This window comes from Protomyctophum bolini, assembly GCF_963924005.1.
Source record: "Protomyctophum bolini genome assembly, chromosome: 18".
Lineage (NCBI taxonomy): Eukaryota > Metazoa > Chordata > Actinopteri > Myctophiformes > Myctophidae > Protomyctophum > Protomyctophum bolini.
The window spans coordinates 30,610,612-30,630,925 of record NC_137879.1 but is presented as its reverse complement, the minus strand read 5'-3'; the positions used below and the strand labels follow the sequence as shown (position 1 = coordinate 30,630,925).

The 20,314-nt window shown below is 44.3% G+C and overlaps 1 protein-coding gene across 2 annotated transcripts in view; it reads left to right on the top strand.

Moving 5' to 3' along the window:
* The window catches only part of myo1d (myosin 1D), a 126,537-nt gene that overhangs the window by 14,319 nt on the left and 91,904 nt on the right, over window positions 1–20,314 (top strand). For both annotated transcript variants that reach the window (XR_013965812.1, XM_080789916.1), the window contains exons 2-4: window positions 12,712–12,920; window positions 15,158–15,251; window positions 19,940–20,105. Coding sequence is in view for 1 of the 2 variants with exons in the window: in XM_080789916.1 (XP_080646042.1) it covers window positions 12,712–12,920; window positions 15,158–15,251; window positions 19,940–20,105 (469 nt within the window). In the remaining variant the exon portion in view is untranslated. The remainder of the gene's footprint in view (window positions 1–12,711; window positions 12,921–15,157; window positions 15,252–19,939; window positions 20,106–20,314) is intronic.

Here is a 20,314-nt window from a genome sequence, read left to right as displayed (position 1 = left end):
CTGAGGGGAGTGTGCATGAGTGTGTGCGCGTGGGTGTATGTATGCATTTGTGTGTGTGTGTGTGTGTGTGTGTACCCTAGTATGTGTGGTATTCGGGTCCCTCAGGTATTTTGAAGGGGGGGGGGGGGCGGGTTTACTCGGAAATGTGTGGTTTATGTCACAACTCGAAGGCCCTCACTACGAACTATGCTAGTGTAATGACACAATACTGAAGTGAACTACACTGTGAAGGAGGTGTGTGTGCGTGTGTGCGCGTGTACGTGCATGCGTGCGCCGTGCGTGTGTGCATGCGTGCATCAAGGTAGTAAAAGGTGGGATCTCTGTCTCTCTCTCTGTCTCTCTCTGTCTCTCTCTCTCTCTCTCTCTCCGGCAGTGAAGGGAAATGTGTCGGTTTCCTTGGATGTTTTTCCCAACAGGACCCCTCCCTAGAGCTGCTGCTGGGAAACGAGAGAGAGAGAAACACAGAAGATGGGAGCAAAAGAGAGGGAGACAGAGTGACAGTGTAATAGAATTTTTTAGAATGCTTATCTGTTCAAAATCATTTATGATCTATCTACTTGTATTTGGACCTTTCTGCCCGAACTACTGCCCCTCAGACCAGGAGGTCTTCCATAATAACAGGACAGAGATAGAGAGAGAGTGAAAGAGAGGGAGACAGAAAGTGACCAGACAGAGATGGACACAGAGAGGTTGTTGGAGGGGAGGGGAAGGCAGAGCAATGTGAGATGGAGGGAGTTGAATCAGTTGATTATAAAGCATTTTCAGCTTGTAGTTTTTGAATAGTTCAAATACATAGTTGATGTAGATCGGCTAGTTGAACAATTGTAATATGTTTTTAAAATTAGTAAAAAAAAAAAGCAGTTTAGCACTGATGAAAATAGGGTCCTAAGGGCTCCATTTTCATCACCGCTAAACCCCATATCTCTAAACTTTTACTATTTTTCAAAACATTTTTGAATAGTTCAACTAGCCAATCTACATTGACACGTTGTGAGCTTGTAGACTGGCCATTTTAACTATTCAAAAATGTTTTAGTTTAGGGATAAAGGGTTTAGCGGTGACAAAAATGGAGACTAATCTACCAGCACACTCACGCTGCTAACCTTTATAAAAGGATCACACTGGTGGTCTTGCGTGTTCAATCTGTTGACAATTTACAATTTAGGCATTTGGGCAGACGCACTTAATCCAGAGTGATTTACATTAAGCTGACAATGACTTGTATTATTTGACATTAGCCTTCTGCGGAACATTTTCCAAAACATGGCATGGTTTGAGTTTTGGAAGCCACTGGATTCCTTCCCTTCATTTCAGTTCGTTAAAATCAACTTGCAGAGACTTGTAACTTGTTTGAGTTAGGTAATAAATTTGTCAAAGTAATCCCTGGAGAGAAAATACATTCCCAAATGAAATTCAAATGACCGTGATTTATAAACCGCGGCATTGAAGAAAATGGGAACAAATCACAAAGAAGACGAGGTCTATTTACGGCATGGCACCCTTGTTGATCTTGGTTGTCATGTCATTAGTGGATGACGTCAGTCATCTATGACGTATCTATGATGTATGGCCCCATATTTGGGCAAGGTATCGGCTCAATTCGAGCGCCAACCATTCGATTTTGCAAACCCATTCTTTTCACCCAGAGTCGATTATCTAATGTAATCCTGGACTGACCTCATGCTTCCTTCTATGCATGAGGAGTCCAAGCTGATTCTTTTCACCTGACAGGGGAGAGTTTCCCTGGCCGGACGTAGCGCGTGGAAGGAACACGTTATTCCATTTCCGACCAGTTCCTTTCCCCTCCATCTGCAGGCTCCCCGGCTGGCCATATACTTTGTTGGCCTGGTGGTAGGAATAGGAATTACATTAAATTCAGATCATTCCAGAGGTTTGCGAGATTAGCCTTAGATACACACACACACACACACACACACACACACACACACACACACACACACACACACACACACACACACACACACACACAATTTGCTGAGCCTTAAAAAAAATAAAGCCATCAATGGAAATATAGTCAATGGTCGTGTGACATAATGGCCGAAGCTTTGAATAGACAATGACATTACAGTGCAGTACAGTATTGACACCAGAATGATCCTGCATTGTGCAGTATCTCTTTAGTCTCGCTTTGGCTGCAGTCTGTTGGGTGTGTGTTTTAATGTTTTTGAAAGACAAGGACTCGGGGCAAAGTGCTGCGGGGGAGTGGGGTCGCTGCGTTTGGTGTCATAATTCTCTTATTTATTGCAGTTTGTTGCTCGGCTGATACAGGCAATAAGCTACTCCAACCTGCTTGCGGATACGTACCTTAACCCATTCAGGCCGGGAACCCCTTTTGGTGTTAGCATTATGTTATGCTTTAGCTATTGAAAAATAGCAGCTCTACAAGCTCATAGCTTGTAGGTCTGCTATTTTTGAAAAATCGAACGACTGACATAGAAACATAACTTTTTCAGAAAACTGTCTGGATGTAGAAGACTAGAATCTGATCTCAGGTCAGAATCAGCTCTAAACTTCCTTCCACTCCCCACTAATCTGTTCTTTCTCAGGCTGTAGTCCTGGCTCTAGTACGGTATATGTAGTGGGCCAGTTCTCTATAGTCCTGGCTCTAGTACGGTATATGTAGTGGGACAGTTCTCTATAGTCCTGGCTCTAGTACGGTATATGTAGTGGGACAGTTCTCTATAGTCCTGGCTCTAGTACGGTATATGTAGTGGGACAGTTCTCTATAGTCCTGGCTCTAGTACGGTATATGTAGTGGGACAGTTCTCTATAGTCCTGGCTCTAGTACGGTATATGTAGTGGGACAGTTCTCTATAGTCCTGGCTCTAGTACGGTATATGTAGTGGGCCAGTTCTCTGTAGTCCTGGCTCTAGTATGGTATATGTATGTAGTGGGACAGTTCTCTGTAGTCCTGGCTCTAGTACGGTATATGTATGTAGTGGGACAGTTCTCTGTAGTCCTGGCTCTAGTACGGTATATGTATGTAGTGGGACAGTTCTCTGTAGTCCTGGCTCTAGTATGGTATATGTAGTGGGACAGTTCTCTATAGTCCTGGCTCTAGTACGGTATATGTAGTGGGCCAGTTCTCAGTGAGTCTCCCTGCATGACCGGAGGAGCAGCAATATGTTTGAATCAGTCCAAGTCCTACTACATTGAACGTAAAAAAAAGAAAAGAATGTCATTAGTGTCCTCCTGGTCCGAAACAAGTCTATGACGCTCTTCGCTAATCTGCGAGGGAGCGTTCCCTGCAGAGGGATAAATTGTGGCCTAGTGTAAATGCTCTCTAATCTCATCCTAACCGTGTTGTCATTGGAAATCCTCCCAAATGAGAGCAGAGCAGATGGAAGAGAAAGGCCAGAGTGTCACTGAAGCACTTCAGCTGATAGTTCTCGTCCCCCCCCCCCTCTCTCTCTCTCTCTCTCTCTCTTTCTCTCACTCACACATACACATACACACACACACTCACACACACACACACACACACACACACACACACATACACACACACACACACACACACACACACACACACACGCACGCACGCACGCACGCACGCACGCACGCACGCACACACACGATCGATTTGGTTTATTTGGAGCCATGTGGTCCTCAATACTCTTGAGCAGATGATGGAGTAGGAGATGAATCATGGCTCCTATTTATAAAAGGGTTTGGGAAAACACCGGACAGCTCTGGGACCTCTCTGTTTACGCACTGTCTGTATTGTTCCAAATTAAATGGCATGGCTTTCGCAAAGAGTCAAAGATTATGTTCAACCGCCTGGGTTTATGACGATACTTTGGGTCTAATTCTGTTCTGTGTCTGGGTGTTCCTGAACGGAATGCAAAAACCATGACCACAATGATAAAATGACACTCCCCAAGTGACTCTAAATATTGCCCCAAGCCCTCCCCAGACAGACTCAGTTAAAGAGAGACGAAAGTGATCGAGTCTACTGTCTTAGTTACCACTGTACAGCAGTGCTTTGCATGTTTGCACATAGGGGGAGAGTAGATTAGAGATGTAGGTGGAAAGAGCAAGACCTGACCTGGTCTTGTACCAGTATAGGTGAAAATAAGTTAAATATGATTTTGTTTTAATTGGATCCAGTTAAAAGGCGGCCACAGCATTCTTAACCAATTGGAAACTATCGAAAGGCAAGTGTGTGAGAGTTGCATTCTTTAGTCAGATCAGAGATCTGCATCTCCCTGGCCAGCCAGGGCACCTGATGGAAGGGAAAGGAACTGGTTGAAATAACGTGTTCCTTCCACACGCTATACCTATACAGTACGCCCAACTGAGAAAACTCCCCCTGTCAGGTGAAAAGAAGTGGCTTGGACTCCTCATGCATAGAAGGAAGCATGATGTCAGTCCGTTGCTCTCCCGAGGTTGGCAGAGGGAGTGTAGTGTAGCGCCCAGGATTTAGGATTACATTCGATAATTGACACTGGGTGAATCGTCAAGAACGATTACATTTTTACAATAATATTGTAAAAATGTAATCCTCTAAGAAATATTATTTCTTAGATGATAAGATGGGATTTGAATGACCTTCTTAACGTGCTGTCGGAGGCTGGAGAAATCCTGCACAGCGCTCTTCTGTGCAGGATTCCCATCCAGGATGTAGCAGCTATGCGGTATAAAGCGCTAAGTTATTGAGCCCCCAGATTGCTCAGTGCTTTTGACTTGGCTCAGGTCGTCGCATGGCAGTCATGATGCTGGCAGGTCTCCTTGTGGGTTTGGGCGTGGATAAAGACTCGCCCAGAGAGGAAACTATATTCCTAGTCCGCATGCATGAATGATAAATGTAACCTTTAAAGACCAACAAATGTCAGGCAAGTGCACCTCAGAAGGTCAGCATGGTTAGCATTGAGTTGAAACTGAAAGATATTTTGTAATGCTATTCCAGGTTTATCGGACAGTACATGGAGTGGAGAAGTTCGATGAGAAATGGGAAAGAGGGAACTTCGGACAGGGACTGAAATCCAATCACAGCTGAGCGCTATACCAGAACAAATATGCAGAGGGCAATTTTCTTTTGCAATAGCAGATTCGTTTGGTTTCCAGGCTATACTTCAACCCTGGGTGTCCTTATTTTGGTTATGTCATTATAATCGAACATTTTCTAAAGAAAGATACAAATATACCGGGTGGCTCACCAGGTAAAGTGCATTATATCAAGTGCAGCCGGCTCGGGACCCTTTGCTTCCAGCCTGTCCGGTATCACAGAGCTACTGTTTTTGCTATTTCTGTTGAAGTTAAAGGATTGAAGTTATTGCACAGACATGAAAACTTTAGATGCCAATCTCTTAGCCTATCTGTAGCAGTAATATCCTAAAAAGTGTTTTGCCTAAATCCTGGTGGCACTATAAAAATGCCTTTGGCAGAGGTTTTTCTTTGGCCTCTAGGAAGCGTGCGTGCAAAGTTTCATGCTGATCGGTCCAGTGCAAGTTGGCCTGTAATGGTGCCATCATGATGCTGATTTGATGCTTCGGCCCGAAACGTTATAAAGTAAAGATATGTCTGGCAGGAGAAATTGGCGCGCAGACCTTTTTATTCTTGGCATTTCTTCCTTGACCTAGTGGGAATGTGTGCAAAGTTATCCTTTTAACAATCATTGTAATCAGTCCAAAAGTTGCTGTTAAATAAAGTAATCAATCAATCAATCTGGTGGTTAGTGTAGATGTTCGTACTCAACGTTACTGTAGATAAAGCCCTATTAGGAAATGTTATTACTGTGATGCAACAGGCAGTTTCTGGGTGGTCTCCAATACCAACCGCCCAACCTGCTGTCCCTCGTGTTCCTTACTTATTCAGTCACTCTCCTTGCCTCTTCCCATGTCGGATGGCAGCCTTCTAACCTACCCCTACCCCCATACATAATAAACTGTGATCCCAGGGTCAGATACGGCCCACCATTCACCCGTAGAGCATTGTCAACATTCCCTCAGAAGCTTCTGTGCACGTGGGCAGCTGGCCGTGTCGACCCATGCAGGGTGAGAGAAGGATGGCAGAGCTCAGACAAAGACCCCCGATTGACATCAGGACAATGGAGCGGGCACACAGCAGCCTTTCTGACTGTGACACGGAAAGGGGAGGGGGGGTAACAATGGTCCTTTCTCCAACGCCAGGGCAGGGTTAAGTGCTGGCGTGCCTGCCTGCCAGCCAGTGCCACCGAGAAAAGTGATTGTATATTAGCAGCAGACCTGACTTACGTGTATGCCAAAATGATGTCTTGTTAGTATGACACGTGGTTTACAAAATATTACTTTTCTGTCATTTCTACGAGCATTGTTCAATTTAGCATTTTGTTTAACCACTTAAACCCCCTGTTGACCCCCGGGGTCCTCCGAGGGTTTGTACTTTGCTCCCTCTTTTTTTTTGAGGGTGCGCCAGCCCCGCCCAACGCCTGGCCTTCACTCGTGACGTCATGTAGCAGCCACGTCTATCTACTTTTAATGTTTGCTTTAAGCAGGCCCCACCGTTTAAAGCATACCCCCGTCATGTGGCAGCCACAGTGGGCTGCCTCTCACTTCACACAAGTGTGATTTAAATTTTTTGTCTACACTACACCAAACATCTTTGCGTTGTGATACATTGTGAGATTGTAGATTTGGCAAGTGTTTGCTTATTTTTGTCGATTGTTCGTCTATTACTGTATGACATCTCTCTAGGGTTCATGTGGTAAAGAACTGGATTAAAAGTTAAAAGCAAGTTAATCCACATTGTTGATGAAGTGCTTTGTAAAAGGATCAGGACTGGAAATGAAGGATTTGGAACACTAGCCCAGGGTATTGTTCTTAATAATTACATCTTCATCAGTCTCTGTTTATTATTTTTTACTATTTTGAAAAATATTTTTAAATTGTTCAATGAGCCGATCGACATCGACACGTTGTGAGCTTGTGGATTGGCCATTTGAACTATTCAAAAATGGTTTTCAAAATCGTAAATAAGGCAAAGCGGTTTAGGGATGAGGGTTAAGGCACGGACGTAAATTGGACCCATTTTCACATTAATTGCTTTATGTTTTTCTATATACTTTATTTCAGATAGGCCAGTGTAAAGGGCTCATTGTTGACTGAACTTGCTCAGTCACTAGCCAGTAGCCACCCAATCGCGAATCCAAATGAATGGACACAGATGACCAGAGAATGCCTTGAAAAATGATTGACGGTCTGAAGTGACTCGGCTAAACGTGCCATCCAGACAGCATGCCTGTAATGTCCTTTAAAGATACCAGCCGTCAGACAAGCGTAACCTCCATCTAGCATTGTTTAAACCGTGCAGCTTGCCAAGGTACCTACCCACTTTCAACATGCTGTGCTCATTCATATGCCACCCTGGGGGTGTGTGTGTGTGTGTGTGTGTGTGTGTGTGTGTGTGTGTGTGTGTGTGTGTGTGTGAGCGCCCGGTCTCTGTGTGGCAGCGAGTCAGCGACCGGTGCCCAGCAGAGTGTGGCATCATGACATTATGCGTACTCACTGAGATGTGAGTGTCCGCTCATCCTCGCCTTTCTCCAGTTTTGACGTGTGAGTCACTCAACAAACTGAAGACAAGGATGAGCTGCCATGTGTGGATCGTTTAGTAGCTGATTTGCATGGTTAATGGCTGTGGTGATGACCTGCACACACTCCCCCTCAGTTAGATATTAATACAAACATGACCTTGCCCTTCCACTCCCTGCGTGCGTGTGTGCGTACGTGCGTGTGCATGTCTGTGCGTGTGCGGCAACCAGTGACTTTCTTTTACATTATTCAATCTTCATGCTGCGTAGGCGAACCCAACACCAGATAAGAGGACATTGTTATGTTATGTTTAATGATTTAGTTCTGAGCTAAGTAACACTGGTTTCTCTGCTTCCCGGTGTCTGCTATAATCCAACATATCGTTACATATAGCGACTCGATGTACTAGTTTATTATTCAGATCGTATTTAATTACAGGCGCGAACCCACACACGCTTTGTATATATACACCATAGAAATGATCTTAAAGGGGGAGTGTCAAAGCCCGAGATTAACATTGCTGATAAGGTACATCACGTGGTCTGAATGAAAACAGTTTCAAACGACACGTGACTATATCTCAGGCTCTGACGTGACCTAGCATCTAGCCGAGCTGAGTGGCTAGCGCAGTAAAGGCTAGTGGTTTTGAGGTGGCCTTTTGCGTCATACAAAGTGAAAGTGTAATAAAAAAAAATATTTTATTGCTCGAAAAGCTTCCTTACAATGACATTGAGTTGACGTGTAGGTCTTAGGGTAAGCTGTTGCATAATCGCTATTTCGCACTCGGAGTTCCATGCTGCGGCAGAGAGCTGGGATGCAGCCCTGCTCACGTCCGTTTGTCCCCTCTCACCGGCCGGGCACAGCCTAGTGCGCACACGGTATAGCCTCTGGTAGTCATGCAGGCTGCTCTCAGCCGGTCGGACTCTAAATGTGTGAAAATAAAATGTATATAACGTACTCAAATGTGTTAGTTTTACCAATATTGTTTGTTCATGTGAAATGTTTGTTTATGCATAATGAATTGATGAGAAGGCACATCAAAACGGGGAAATTGCCGTACTCTTTGAGTGTGTGTAAACGTATGTTTTCTCATGCCAATAAAGCCCATTGAATTGAATTGAATTGAGTGTGACTCTGTACCAAATAATAAATTGCCTCAACTGATCGTCTGACCTGTCCTAGATTATAAGCCATGAAAATATTCTGCATTCTTTCCCATTCTGCAGCAAGGGGCGATATAATGCTGTGATTCATTCCACTTTACTGACCGTTTCATTGCCTATATGTCCGATTGTCCGTCATGAGTGACTATACTCGTCGCCATAATATAAGAAAATGTGTGCTGTAACTGCAGACCCGAATAGTTCTGATGATCCTCATGGGGGCTATCCGCAGCCCCGCCTCCCCCCCCCCCAGCGGTGAAAAAAAAGAAGTTGATGTTTTCTCGCGTTTACGCTGATATAATGACGTGAAGCTAGCGGAAAGGCATTTACGTGGATTTCATGTGCCCCGACCTAGAATGCCTGTGATCATTTAATTATACTTCGTACTAGTCTATATATATGATATATAAATGCCGAGTGCACTTGCATGCCTATGCATGCATTCTAGAGGCAAGTCCCATAAGGAAACTGCCCCTGCAAGCGACACCTTTTTATTTATTTATTAGGATATTTCTATAGCATGCGCGATTGCGCTGCTCACTTGACAGCCTTCTCTAGGCTACTCGCAGTGCAACGCGTTGTGAGCTTGTAGATCGGCTCCCGTGGACTCGCGGTGCATGTTAAAAAACAAACTCACAATTATAATAAGAACATAGGCCTACACTTATCTGCATTCTGCACTGTACGAATCCAACGTTGTTTAGTGTTGTTTAGTGAGTCAGTTCTCTGACTGTCGGTGTGTGTGTGTGTGTGTGTGTGTATGGAGGGGTATAATATTTGATATACATAAAATGATCACCCATACAAGTTGATCATTATAGCCTAAATAACGCTATGTCAAGTTTCATCATACTTCTGGTGGCTATTTGGAGAGCTCCAAGTTGTGCACGGAGAGAGAGAGAGACCGCCCCCCCATATCGGTGTGTGTGTGAGAGAGAGAGAGAGAGAGAGAGAGAGAGTGTGTGTGTGTGTGTGTGTGTGTGTGTGTGTGTGTGTGTGTGTGTGTGTGTGTGTGAGAGAGAGAGAGACAGAGAGAGAGAGAGAGAGAGAGAGGGGCGGACACAGGTTAGGCCGGCCGCTAGAGTAGTCACAGGCATAACGTTACGTGAAGCTCCAGGGCTCCGTGAGCCCTGTTCAGCACTTAGCCGGCTGAGGGCGTGTCAGCGGGGGGAGACAGATAAGACAAGATAGGTATGATGGAACCCGTCACGCGAAATTGCGATTATGCAACAGTTCACCCTAAAACTTACACGTCAACTCAATATCATTCTAACGAGATTTTCGAGCAAAAAAATTAATTTTTCCACCAAACTTTTACCCAGCTATGAAGCTGAAGGTGGCCTCAAAACCACTAGCATGAGTTGATAGCCACCAGGAACGCTAACTCGCAGAGCCCAGAGCCGCTCTGACATTTAGACCAGATACAAGATCAATTTCATTGGTCAAATTGAGCTGGCCCGACTTTACGTCACAATCTAGATGCTAGCGCTAATAGCCTTAATAGCTTCCCGAGGGGCGTGACATCCCCGCTTTAAGGGAGAGAGATCATGGTGCGGATTAGGGAGGATTAGAGGGATTAAAGAGGTCATGGCACACATTTATGGACAGTCTAGGTTTTCAGTGCGGAAAGATGCTGATGGCGCTGTTGTTACTTCACATTCAGAACTCATCTTTTGTCTGTTATGTTCTGGCTAAGGTTTTCCCAACCTTCGCCGAGACCCTGTGTGCAGACTGGAGCCCCGGTGTATTTGCATTGCGTCAGCACAGGGGGAGCATAGAGGACTGTAGCACTGTCTTTACTTCTTTCCAGATTTGCACTTGATCCCAGCAGCACCTCACAAACCTCTCATTGTAGGACTTCTGCACTGTGGGTTTACTTTTAGTGCCAACTGTCTCCTCCTGTCAGCAGGCCTTTTGGAGGAACACTGGACGTCTGCCACTCAGGTCCTTTTTCCACCGGGGTTGAACCGGTTCCGTTCCTTTTCGCCCTAAAAGTTAGTTCGACACTGGAACCAAAGAAATACTTCTTCTTGCCCTGAAGTCGGAACCAAAGTGTGCATGTCAATAATCAGGTTGGAAGATGCAGATGTGATATAAACCAGTTCTAGAACCAAAGGTGGAAAAGGGCCTTCAGGGGCCCATTCTATGCACTATGCAGTGGACGTACTGTATGTCTGTTATATCTGATATTATTTGACATTACACACAGAAATTGGTCGACCCAGTTTAATATCTTGTCAACCACTACGTACAGTCACAACACATCGCCAAAATAGGGGACGCCAGGTTGAAAGTGGTTAAGTAACGCTTGCTTTTCTGTGGCAGTGCTGATTTCAAGCTAATCTCAAATAATTCATATTGGGGCCTATTGATATGAACCCTTTTTGGGGGGGGGGGGGATACAATGATATGCATGTGGACAGCCTAGGTTTGTTGGGCAGCAGCAGAGGTTGTGGTTGCAGTGGTGAAGAAAAGACCCATTCTTCTGTGCTGGTCTTCACTGAACGGAAGGAAGGAAGGAAGGCAGGGCAGCCCAGGGTCAGAGAGAGAGAGAGAGAGAGAGAGAGAGAGAGAGAGACACAGAATAGAGACACGTGGCTTACCAGTCCAGTCACCTTGGCTGGTAATCCAGCATGACAGTGTGTCGCGGGTTCGAGTCCCGATCCAAACGAACTTTGCTGTGTGTCTTCCCCCCCCATCTCTCTCTCCCTGTTTCCTGTCTACCTACTGTACAACTATCAAGGCAAAAAGCCCCCCAAGAAATATATATATATATACAATAAAAAATTAAGAATAGAGACACGTGAAATATATATAAAGAGAGACCAGACTGACAGATATGTGAGGGTCAAGAGACGTTAGGTGAGGTCTATAGTAGAGACACACGTGCCTGCAGAGTATAAATGTAATTCTGAGAGTGGAAAAACTGGACCTGTAAGTTTGGTACGTTGACCACTGATAACCTTCCTCGGGTCAAGAAGCACTGATAGACTGATATGCACGCACGCACGCACGGCGCATGCACGCCAAACACACCAAACAGATGCAACTGAAAGCCATCAGTGTTCACGCGGACCAACTTGTCCCCTTCCTGGGTCGTGATAGTGAAGCATTGTTGACTGGAGTGAGGTTTTGAAGTAGGATGTAGCCCAGAATGCCTCACAGCTTGCAGGGCCCAGGCTCGGTGACCCACTGCTTTGTTTACTGTGATGATAAACCTGTCACATAGAGAGAGTCGAGAGCTCACGCTCACACTGATGAATTGTAGACCAATATATGCAGACATGTCGTACTACCAACCTGAACAAACAGGCAGTGTGGATTAGATGTCCTATTTTGTGGTGCAGTGTTTATATAGCTGGTCATTTAATGCAAAGCAGAGGTTATAAAAAATGATAGCGGAAACATGATATCGCCTCTGCTTTTTTCCTGGTACGCATAAACGGGCTATATTTGCTTTCTGTTTTTTTGGGACAATCTTCTAGATTATTTTTTTGGGGGGCTTCCCGTCTCATTCAGTGTTCCAAAGTGACCTGTTGAATGCTGCTTCTGTGACTTGTAAGACAATGATGGGGCTTTGTAAAAGCCAAAACACTATCACCTTGAAGGTCTCACAAGCCTACACGAATGATGTTACTAGTAGTTACTTTGTACATTTTGATTACTATTTCGAAGCAAACGGCAACCACTTCAGCCCTTATATATACATTTCGGCCGTTTGAAAATAGCCGCTCTGCAAGCTCACAATGCGTGGCGATGCGACGCATTGTGAGCTTGTAGATCGGCTGTTTTATAAAGATTTTTTTATACATTTGAAATCTTGAAATGAGACATTCTGCACAATGAGTACTTTTGCTTCGAAGAACGACTGACACAGAACCATAGCTTTTTCAGAAAACTGTCAGGATGTAGACGACATCTTTAGAATCTGATCTCAGGTAAAACATTTGAGTACCTTTTCCCCACCACCCATCATTCACCACCACCGCGTTGTTGTCTGTCTGTTTTGCGTCCTCCAGGTTCGAGAAGGGGAGGATCTACTCGTACATCGGGGAGGTGGTGGTGTCCGTCAACCCGTACCGCGCCATGAACATCTACGGGCGCGACACCGTGGAACAGTACAAGGGCCGCGAGCTGTATGAGAGGCCGCCGCACCTGTTTGCCATCGCCGACGCCGCCTACAAAGCCATGAAGAGACGGAACAAAGACACCTGCATTGTCATCTCAGGTAACACACGGGGCACCAGGGGACCACCCCCTCCCCCTCCTACTGCGGCTGGCTCAAAATGGGTCCCCTGTGTGTGTGTATACAGTGAATTCCTTTCCGACTTGTAGGTTTACATGTAACAAGTTTGATTCCAACCTTTATGTCTAACCGATTTGAATGAATTTTGTATTTTGGATCAACCACTCCAAGGAACAGCAATGTCTGTGCCAATGGGCCTATGTGACGTTAACCCACCCATGCACCTATGTGACTGTGAGCACCAGTATGACTATTAGTACCAGTAGAGGCGCTGTTGTGCCAGAAACAGAGAGAGGGATAGTGCTGCACTGTTGCCTGCTAATGAGAGAGAGAGAGAGAGAGAGAGAGAGAGGAGGAGGGGGACGGGACGGGACGGGACGGGGGGAGAGAGGGGATTTGCACCACTCAGTTCACACGGGTGTGATTTTTGTTTAATTCAAATGAAAATGTTCGTACAGAGCTTTGCTCACAGCCTTGTTGCTGCGAGAGTGAGGTCTAGACAACACCAACTCGGGGTTCCTGAATCTGTGTGTGCTGCCCTCCACAAATTCCTATCCAACGTCAGGTTCTTGAGCTCTGCAGTGTTGTCAGCCAAGCTGTCGCGCCGCAGCACGTCTACTGTACATAGGTGGTACGCTTCTTTCCCCTCCTGGCTTTGCCCTGGGTTGGCTCCCATAGAGTCAATTTACTTGCCTCAAGTTGGCTCACAGTCTAATGTTTTCTTTTTTTTAGGGCCCCATCTATATTCAGCTATAGTGTCGATTTTGTCTTACACAAACTTTAAATTCCCATTGACAATGAATGGAGAATTCACGCCATATGTAGACGAGCAGATCAGCTATTTTCGTCCTACATAAAGATTAAATTCCCATTGACAATGAATGGATGATGTACCTGTACGAAGATCAGAGCGCCCCTTACTTCACACGGGTGTGATTTTTATTAATTTAATTACATTTTTCAAACACAAGGCAACAAAGACAATTCACAACGAGCTCTCCGATTTTTTCCCATTTCTTAACAAAAACTCACACCCATGTGAAGTGAGGGGCGCTCATCTCATCATACGTCATCTCATTCTCAACCAATTCTCACACCCAATCACGCCGGCCAATCACAATTTGTCTCTTCACTTTTTGTCTTCAATGTTTGTATTTACACAAACACTCAAAGCTGGGCATAGGAGGGGCTAGCGCCCCTCAAAAACACCAAAGAACACAAACAATACAAGCAGAACATACATTTATTTCCCACCCTACAGCCTTTCCCTCCCGCCGTCAAATGTTTTCTGTCTGGAGCTATAGACACGGTCAAGTACATGCTATTTTTGGTGGACAGATTTGTCTATAGGACCCCCATTCAGCTGAAAATAACTGAAGCCGTTTTGCCTCCTCTGTGTCGCTCTCTCTCTCTATCCCTCTAAGAAAACACTGGAAGTGGCCACAAGCTGTGTGACAGCATGGAGCAACTATGTGGTTGATGAAGCACCACTTAGTGGACAGAAGGGGAACTGACCTCCCTTAGATCACTGGGGGCCTGTCAGAAATGCTGACCAGGACATAACTACTATACAGTCACAATATTCATGCTAAATTCACCCAGGGGGAAAGAATAGACTGTCAGGTATATATTATGGGTTTATATTGGTCCCCAAGTGACTAAAATGACCAGTCCGGTTACAGCTCACTTTACCAGTAATTTGTCAATGTCTGGGGCAAACTTTGTATGACCAAAACCAAAACCAAAACTGTTACTTTTCAACAAGTGGGGGAAAAAGAACCTGTGTTCCAATGGATCCAATGTAATTATCATTTAGTCACAAGCTCTTGTTAATACTACATTGGTTATTTATTTGGTTATATTATACTTATAAAGTTCGGTTGACCGCCTCCTATTTGATCCCTACTAGGCCAAATGGCATATTGGAGCCACAAGCATTACTGTGTTATATGTTTTTTTCCCCTTTTTTTTCTAGATATTGTTTTGCGGCTTACGCCTTTTATTGGTTTTTTGAAGGGACAGACAGTAGGCTGACAGGAAACGGGAGAGGAGATGGAGGAAGACATGCAGTAAAGGCCGTGTCGGGCTCGGGAGTCAAACCCGCGGCACACTGCGACTGGATTACCAGTCGGGTGCCCAGACGGTTATGCCACCACCTGGGCGTGTTATATGTTTACACAGCAATGGAGTGGATAACACTCTCTGTTCTCTTATTGCAGGAGAAAGTGGGGCAGGGAAGACGGAAGCCAGCAAGTACATCATGCAATACATCGCTGCTATCACCAATCCTAATCAGAGGGCCGAAGTTGAAAGGTGAGACACTCTTATCGGTGTTAGAACATGAACGCAGTTGATTAATTCTACACACACGGGAGAGGCTTTCGGTCAGGAGGGCTGAATAAGTAAACGAGTGAATAAGGAGGCGTGCGCAAGTGAATAAGGGTGTGTGTGTGTGTGTGTGTGTGTGTGTGTGTGTGTGTGTGTGTGTGCATGTGAAGAGATTTGATGTCTTCAAGACATTTGATATATTCATACTCTCACAGGTGAAGCAATATAACAATGTGTGCATTGTTGTATTGTATACATTTACATTATACAACCATGTGTGTATTGCTGTGTGTGTGTGTGAGAGAAAGCGAGAAGAAAATGTTTTCAATGTAATTATGGATCTCTATTATTGTGTGAACTGTGTTGCAATGAGTTAGAAAAAGCAACACAAAATAAAAAGTGCCACAGAAACGCAGTGTGGAATCCACAGTGCAGGGCAGAGATTCATCCACATTTTAGTCCCTTTAAAAGCCATTTTGGTGTTAGCATTATGTTATTTTAGCTATTGAAAAATAGCAGATCTACAAGCTCGTAGCGCGCCACCGAGTGGCGCGCTACGAGCTTGTAGGTATGCTATTTTTGAAAAATCGAAGAACGACTGACATAGAAACGTAGCTTTTTCAGAAAACCGTCAGGATGTAGAAGACGTTTTTAGAATCCGCTCTCAGGTCAGAATGGGTTTCAAAAAGGTCCAAATTGCTGGTGTTCCTCCTGCGGTGGTCGGCCACACCCGTAGTTCACGTAGTTCAACAGAACCAAAGGGCGTGGATGACTCATCATCATCATCATCATCATCATCACAGTGCTGTTGTAGACGGGAAGCCTTTGGGACTGATTATTCCCCAAGTTGGAAGGTTGTGAAGGTTGCTATAGATAGCTTATCATGTCAGGGCTAAAGACGAATACAATCCTAAAGCCATGAACTAACATTGCCAACAGGCTCTAGTGCATAACTGTATTAGCCGGCAACATATTTTGAGCCAGAAACACAGTGAAGGTGTGTGTACTGTACATGTACATGTACTGTATGTTTTTGGTGCAGACGTGCTGCCGAGCCGACCAAACCAAGCTGCGGGTAAAAGAACCGGAACGGGGAACGCTATACCACCTTCTAGAAATGAATCCTGGGACTATAATAATAATAATAATAAAACTTTATTTGTATAGCACCTTTCATGACATGAAATGCAGCTCAAAGTGCTTTACAGATAAATGGAGAATAAAAGAAAAGAAAAGCAAGGCATAAACATTAAAAAACAAGAGCAGTAATGCAATACAGTGAGGACATGAATAACAAAAAAATAAAAGATCAATTAAAAGCAAGTGTGTAGAAGTGGGTCTTGAGCTGTGCTTTAAAAAATGTCTACAGAGGCTGCCTGTCGAAGGCAGTCGGCCCGTAGAAGTTAGTTGCCATTTTTTTAGGCAAAGCGAGCAGGCCAGCAGTGGAAGACCTATGGGGGCGGTTTGGGACATATTTAGGCAGGCAGTCATGTAGGTAGGAAAGTGCGATACAGTTATGCTCTGCTACAGAGCTGACAATGAGGTTATATCTTCCCTTCTTCTCTGGAATCCTGCCTCGAAAAAGCAGACCAGAGGTAGAAAACTGTCCTTCTCTGATGTCATCGCTATAGGGACATTATGCAGGAACTGGGGATGGCAATGAAGGGCCGGGAAAGTCTGGCGTGGCATTGTGAAATCCATGATCTCGACCGCGGTCGAAAAATGATGATGATGACAGTTATGCGTAGAGAGCCTGTTGAAAAGCGCTTCTCAGTTCATTCATTCTTCATTCTTCAGAGGGCGTTAATAGTCAACCAGACATTATTGCCACTAATAATGGACTGGGTGTGTTCGTGTTAAAACCCCTGAATGGTAATGAATACTGACCTGGGGGTGTGTGATTAAATAAATATTTAATGAACACGTCATGAACTGTATATACAACGAGGACAGAAATATGGCTTTGGTGGAAGTGGAATGTACACAGTCAAATCCTCAGTTTTAATTGAACTCCGAGCGTGTACAGTATGTATGGGTCCATTTTGTTTACACTCAGTTACAAATGGATAAATTAACACTGAGAAATGTACTGTGAGTAGTGTGAAGCTGTGTTGATGCATTGAAAATCGGGGGTGAAAATCAGGTGTGAATATACATGATATGAAGGACGTGTTCGTGTTGTCGCTGAAGGGAACGTTTGGTGTGCATGTAAAAAATCAAATATATCTAATGCAAGCATGCTGCTGCCCTTGTCCAGGATATTATTGTTTTTATTCCAAAATATTTTGGAATATTATACACTCAAGCATGTCATACTCAACTAAATTGGCATGGTAGTGGCCTAAGATATTTGATCATGTAGAGAGAAAGGGGAGGAGACCAAGTATAGTCCCCTGTGGGACCCCGGTCATTGAAGTATAAGGGGGTTTAAATGCTGACAGGATAGGCGGTCCTGTTCTAGTACCCAGCCTCACAGGGTTAGAGCACATACAGTACAGTATATTACAGTATATTCTGCACGTGTCTACTAATTACCTGATCTGACGAGTTGATTTAACTCAGCAGATTTTGAATAGTACTGTTTCTTTGTACGTATAGCATCTGTGGCCTGTTTAACAGGGATGTTTTAAAGCATGCTTTGCCGTCAACGGCAATATCAAACGATATTATACAGCTCCCTACAGACCACAGTAAAGATTTCAGTTGTGTATGTGCGTGCGTGTGCGTGCGTCTGTGCCTTCAAGTGTGTATAAAAGGCAAGAACTCTTAAGTCTTTGATCTTGATGCCCAACTTCAGACAACTCTATCCTGCTGTGCTCTGGAATTCAGTTTTTTTTAAGTGAGAAAACTGAGATACAGAACCTGCAGGAGTCAAAGATGGGAGTAACACAACGAGTTTGTTAAAGTCAATCAATCAATCAAGAAATGACAGAGTTATCGTGTTGCAACTTTCCGTGCTCATTTCCGTGCTCATCCGTGCTGGGACGCGTAGACATACGGTACATACATACATACATAGGGACACACATTAGCTGCGTAATGGAGAGGAGGCACCGCTCAAAAATGTAATGGCAAGGAAAACTTAAATTAATTAAATACTTTTTTAAATCTCCAAGGATTCGGAGCTGTTCCAAAGGCTCGGACCACAATAAAAAATGCTGCTTCTCCATACCTTCTTGTTCTAGACTTTGGAACAATTATGAAACCGTCAGCCATCTAAGGTTCTTGCTGGGCACCTATAAAACAAGTAGGCCGGAGCAATTCCATTTAGTGATTTACAAACCAATAGAAGGATGTAAAAAAAAAAATCAATTCTGTAACTAACAGGCAACCAACGCAAGGACATTAAAAGGGGTGTGTAACTAACGTGTGCTGTGCTCTCTTGTCGGAGATATGTTGAAAGGGGGGGGGGGGGCTACAGTTGAACAGTTTGACTTGCAGTAAATCTCAGCTTCTTCCCTGTGTGTCTAATATATTGTTTATTGCTGGTGTGGTCTAGGTATCCCTAGCACTGCACATCTAAGGCTTCGTCTCTGTTAATGGGCACCAGGGGAGCTGTTAGTACCAGCAGCATGAACAGGAATCCCCTGGTCACTGTGAAAAACATGTTGCTGAAAGCCAGCTGGGTCAGATAAGCCTTTTATCTAGACTTGTAACTGTACACATAATGGAGGATTGAGTCAGCAGGCTTGTGTTTTGTGTCTATGTGGTACTTACAGTAGTGTTACGTGTTGATTTTATTTCTAAGTGCTACATTTTTCATTGCCTGATTCCATAAAGGTCCATATTCAAATAAACAGAGCACTTGACATTTCAGAATGCACCCATACAGTATATTTAGCCTTTACTGTCATCCCTCTTTCATCAGAGAGAAACAATATTGTTAAATGGACCAGAAGTGACAGACCCCTGACCATCTCTTGGTCTTTTGTCGGTTTATAACTAACACTGCAAAAGATGACTTTGACTGCAAGCCGGCAACATCTGACTGCAACACTGTAAAATTACGTAACGGCTTTCAACCACATTTTACAAAGATTTTCAGAAGAATTAAAAAATAAATAAATGAAAAGACATTTTTCGAAAACGGAAAAAGTAGCCTACCGTATATGCCCACAATTCAGGGCTACGCGTTATAAGCTTGTACATTGGCTACTTTTGCTATTCATTGTAAGACGTAGTTTTATATTATTATTAACCTTAATGGACACTGACTTTTGCAGTGAAGCCATATACAAGTGACACTTTTACTTGATCTTCTTGAGACCTCACAGATATAGAGACAAGTAAATGGTAAATGGTGCATTTATATAGCGCCTTTATCCAAGGCGCTTTACATAGATTGTGCATTACATTCACCCATTTACCCACACATTCACACACCGATGGTGGCGGAATCCATGCAAGGCACCAACCAGCACATCAGGAGCAATTAGGGGTTCAGTGTCTTGCTCAAGGACACTTCAACACTAACTCTGGGGGAGCCCGGGTTCGAACCGGCAAACTTGCGGTTACCATCCAGCCACTCTACCCGACAAGGTGATCAATGTCCACTGTCCAAGGGGTACACAGGGAGAGAAGTGTCCCTGAACCGTTCAGGGACACTTCTCTCCCTGTGTACCCCTCACCCTGCGGTACCCCATCGTATTTACCCCTTGATGTTCTGCCCTCAGAGTGAAGAACATGCTGCTCAAATCCAACTGTGTTCTGGAGGCCTTCGGCAACGCCAAAACCAACCGCAACGACAACTCCAGCCGCTTCGGCAAGTACATGGATATCAACTTTGACTTCAAGGGAGACCCCATCGGTGGCCACATCAACAACTACCTGCTGGAGAAGGTAGGGGGTGCCAGACACCCAGTGGTGGAAAAAGGACTCAAATGCCTTGTATACAAGGCTTGTAGATGTATATAGGGCTGATGTGGGTAATGTTTGTGGGTAATTTGTAGTAATAATCAAAATCTACAAAGTAACTAGTAACAAAAGTTTTAAAATTAATCTAGTGGAGTAAAAGTACAATATTTAGATCCGAGATCTAGTGGAGTAGA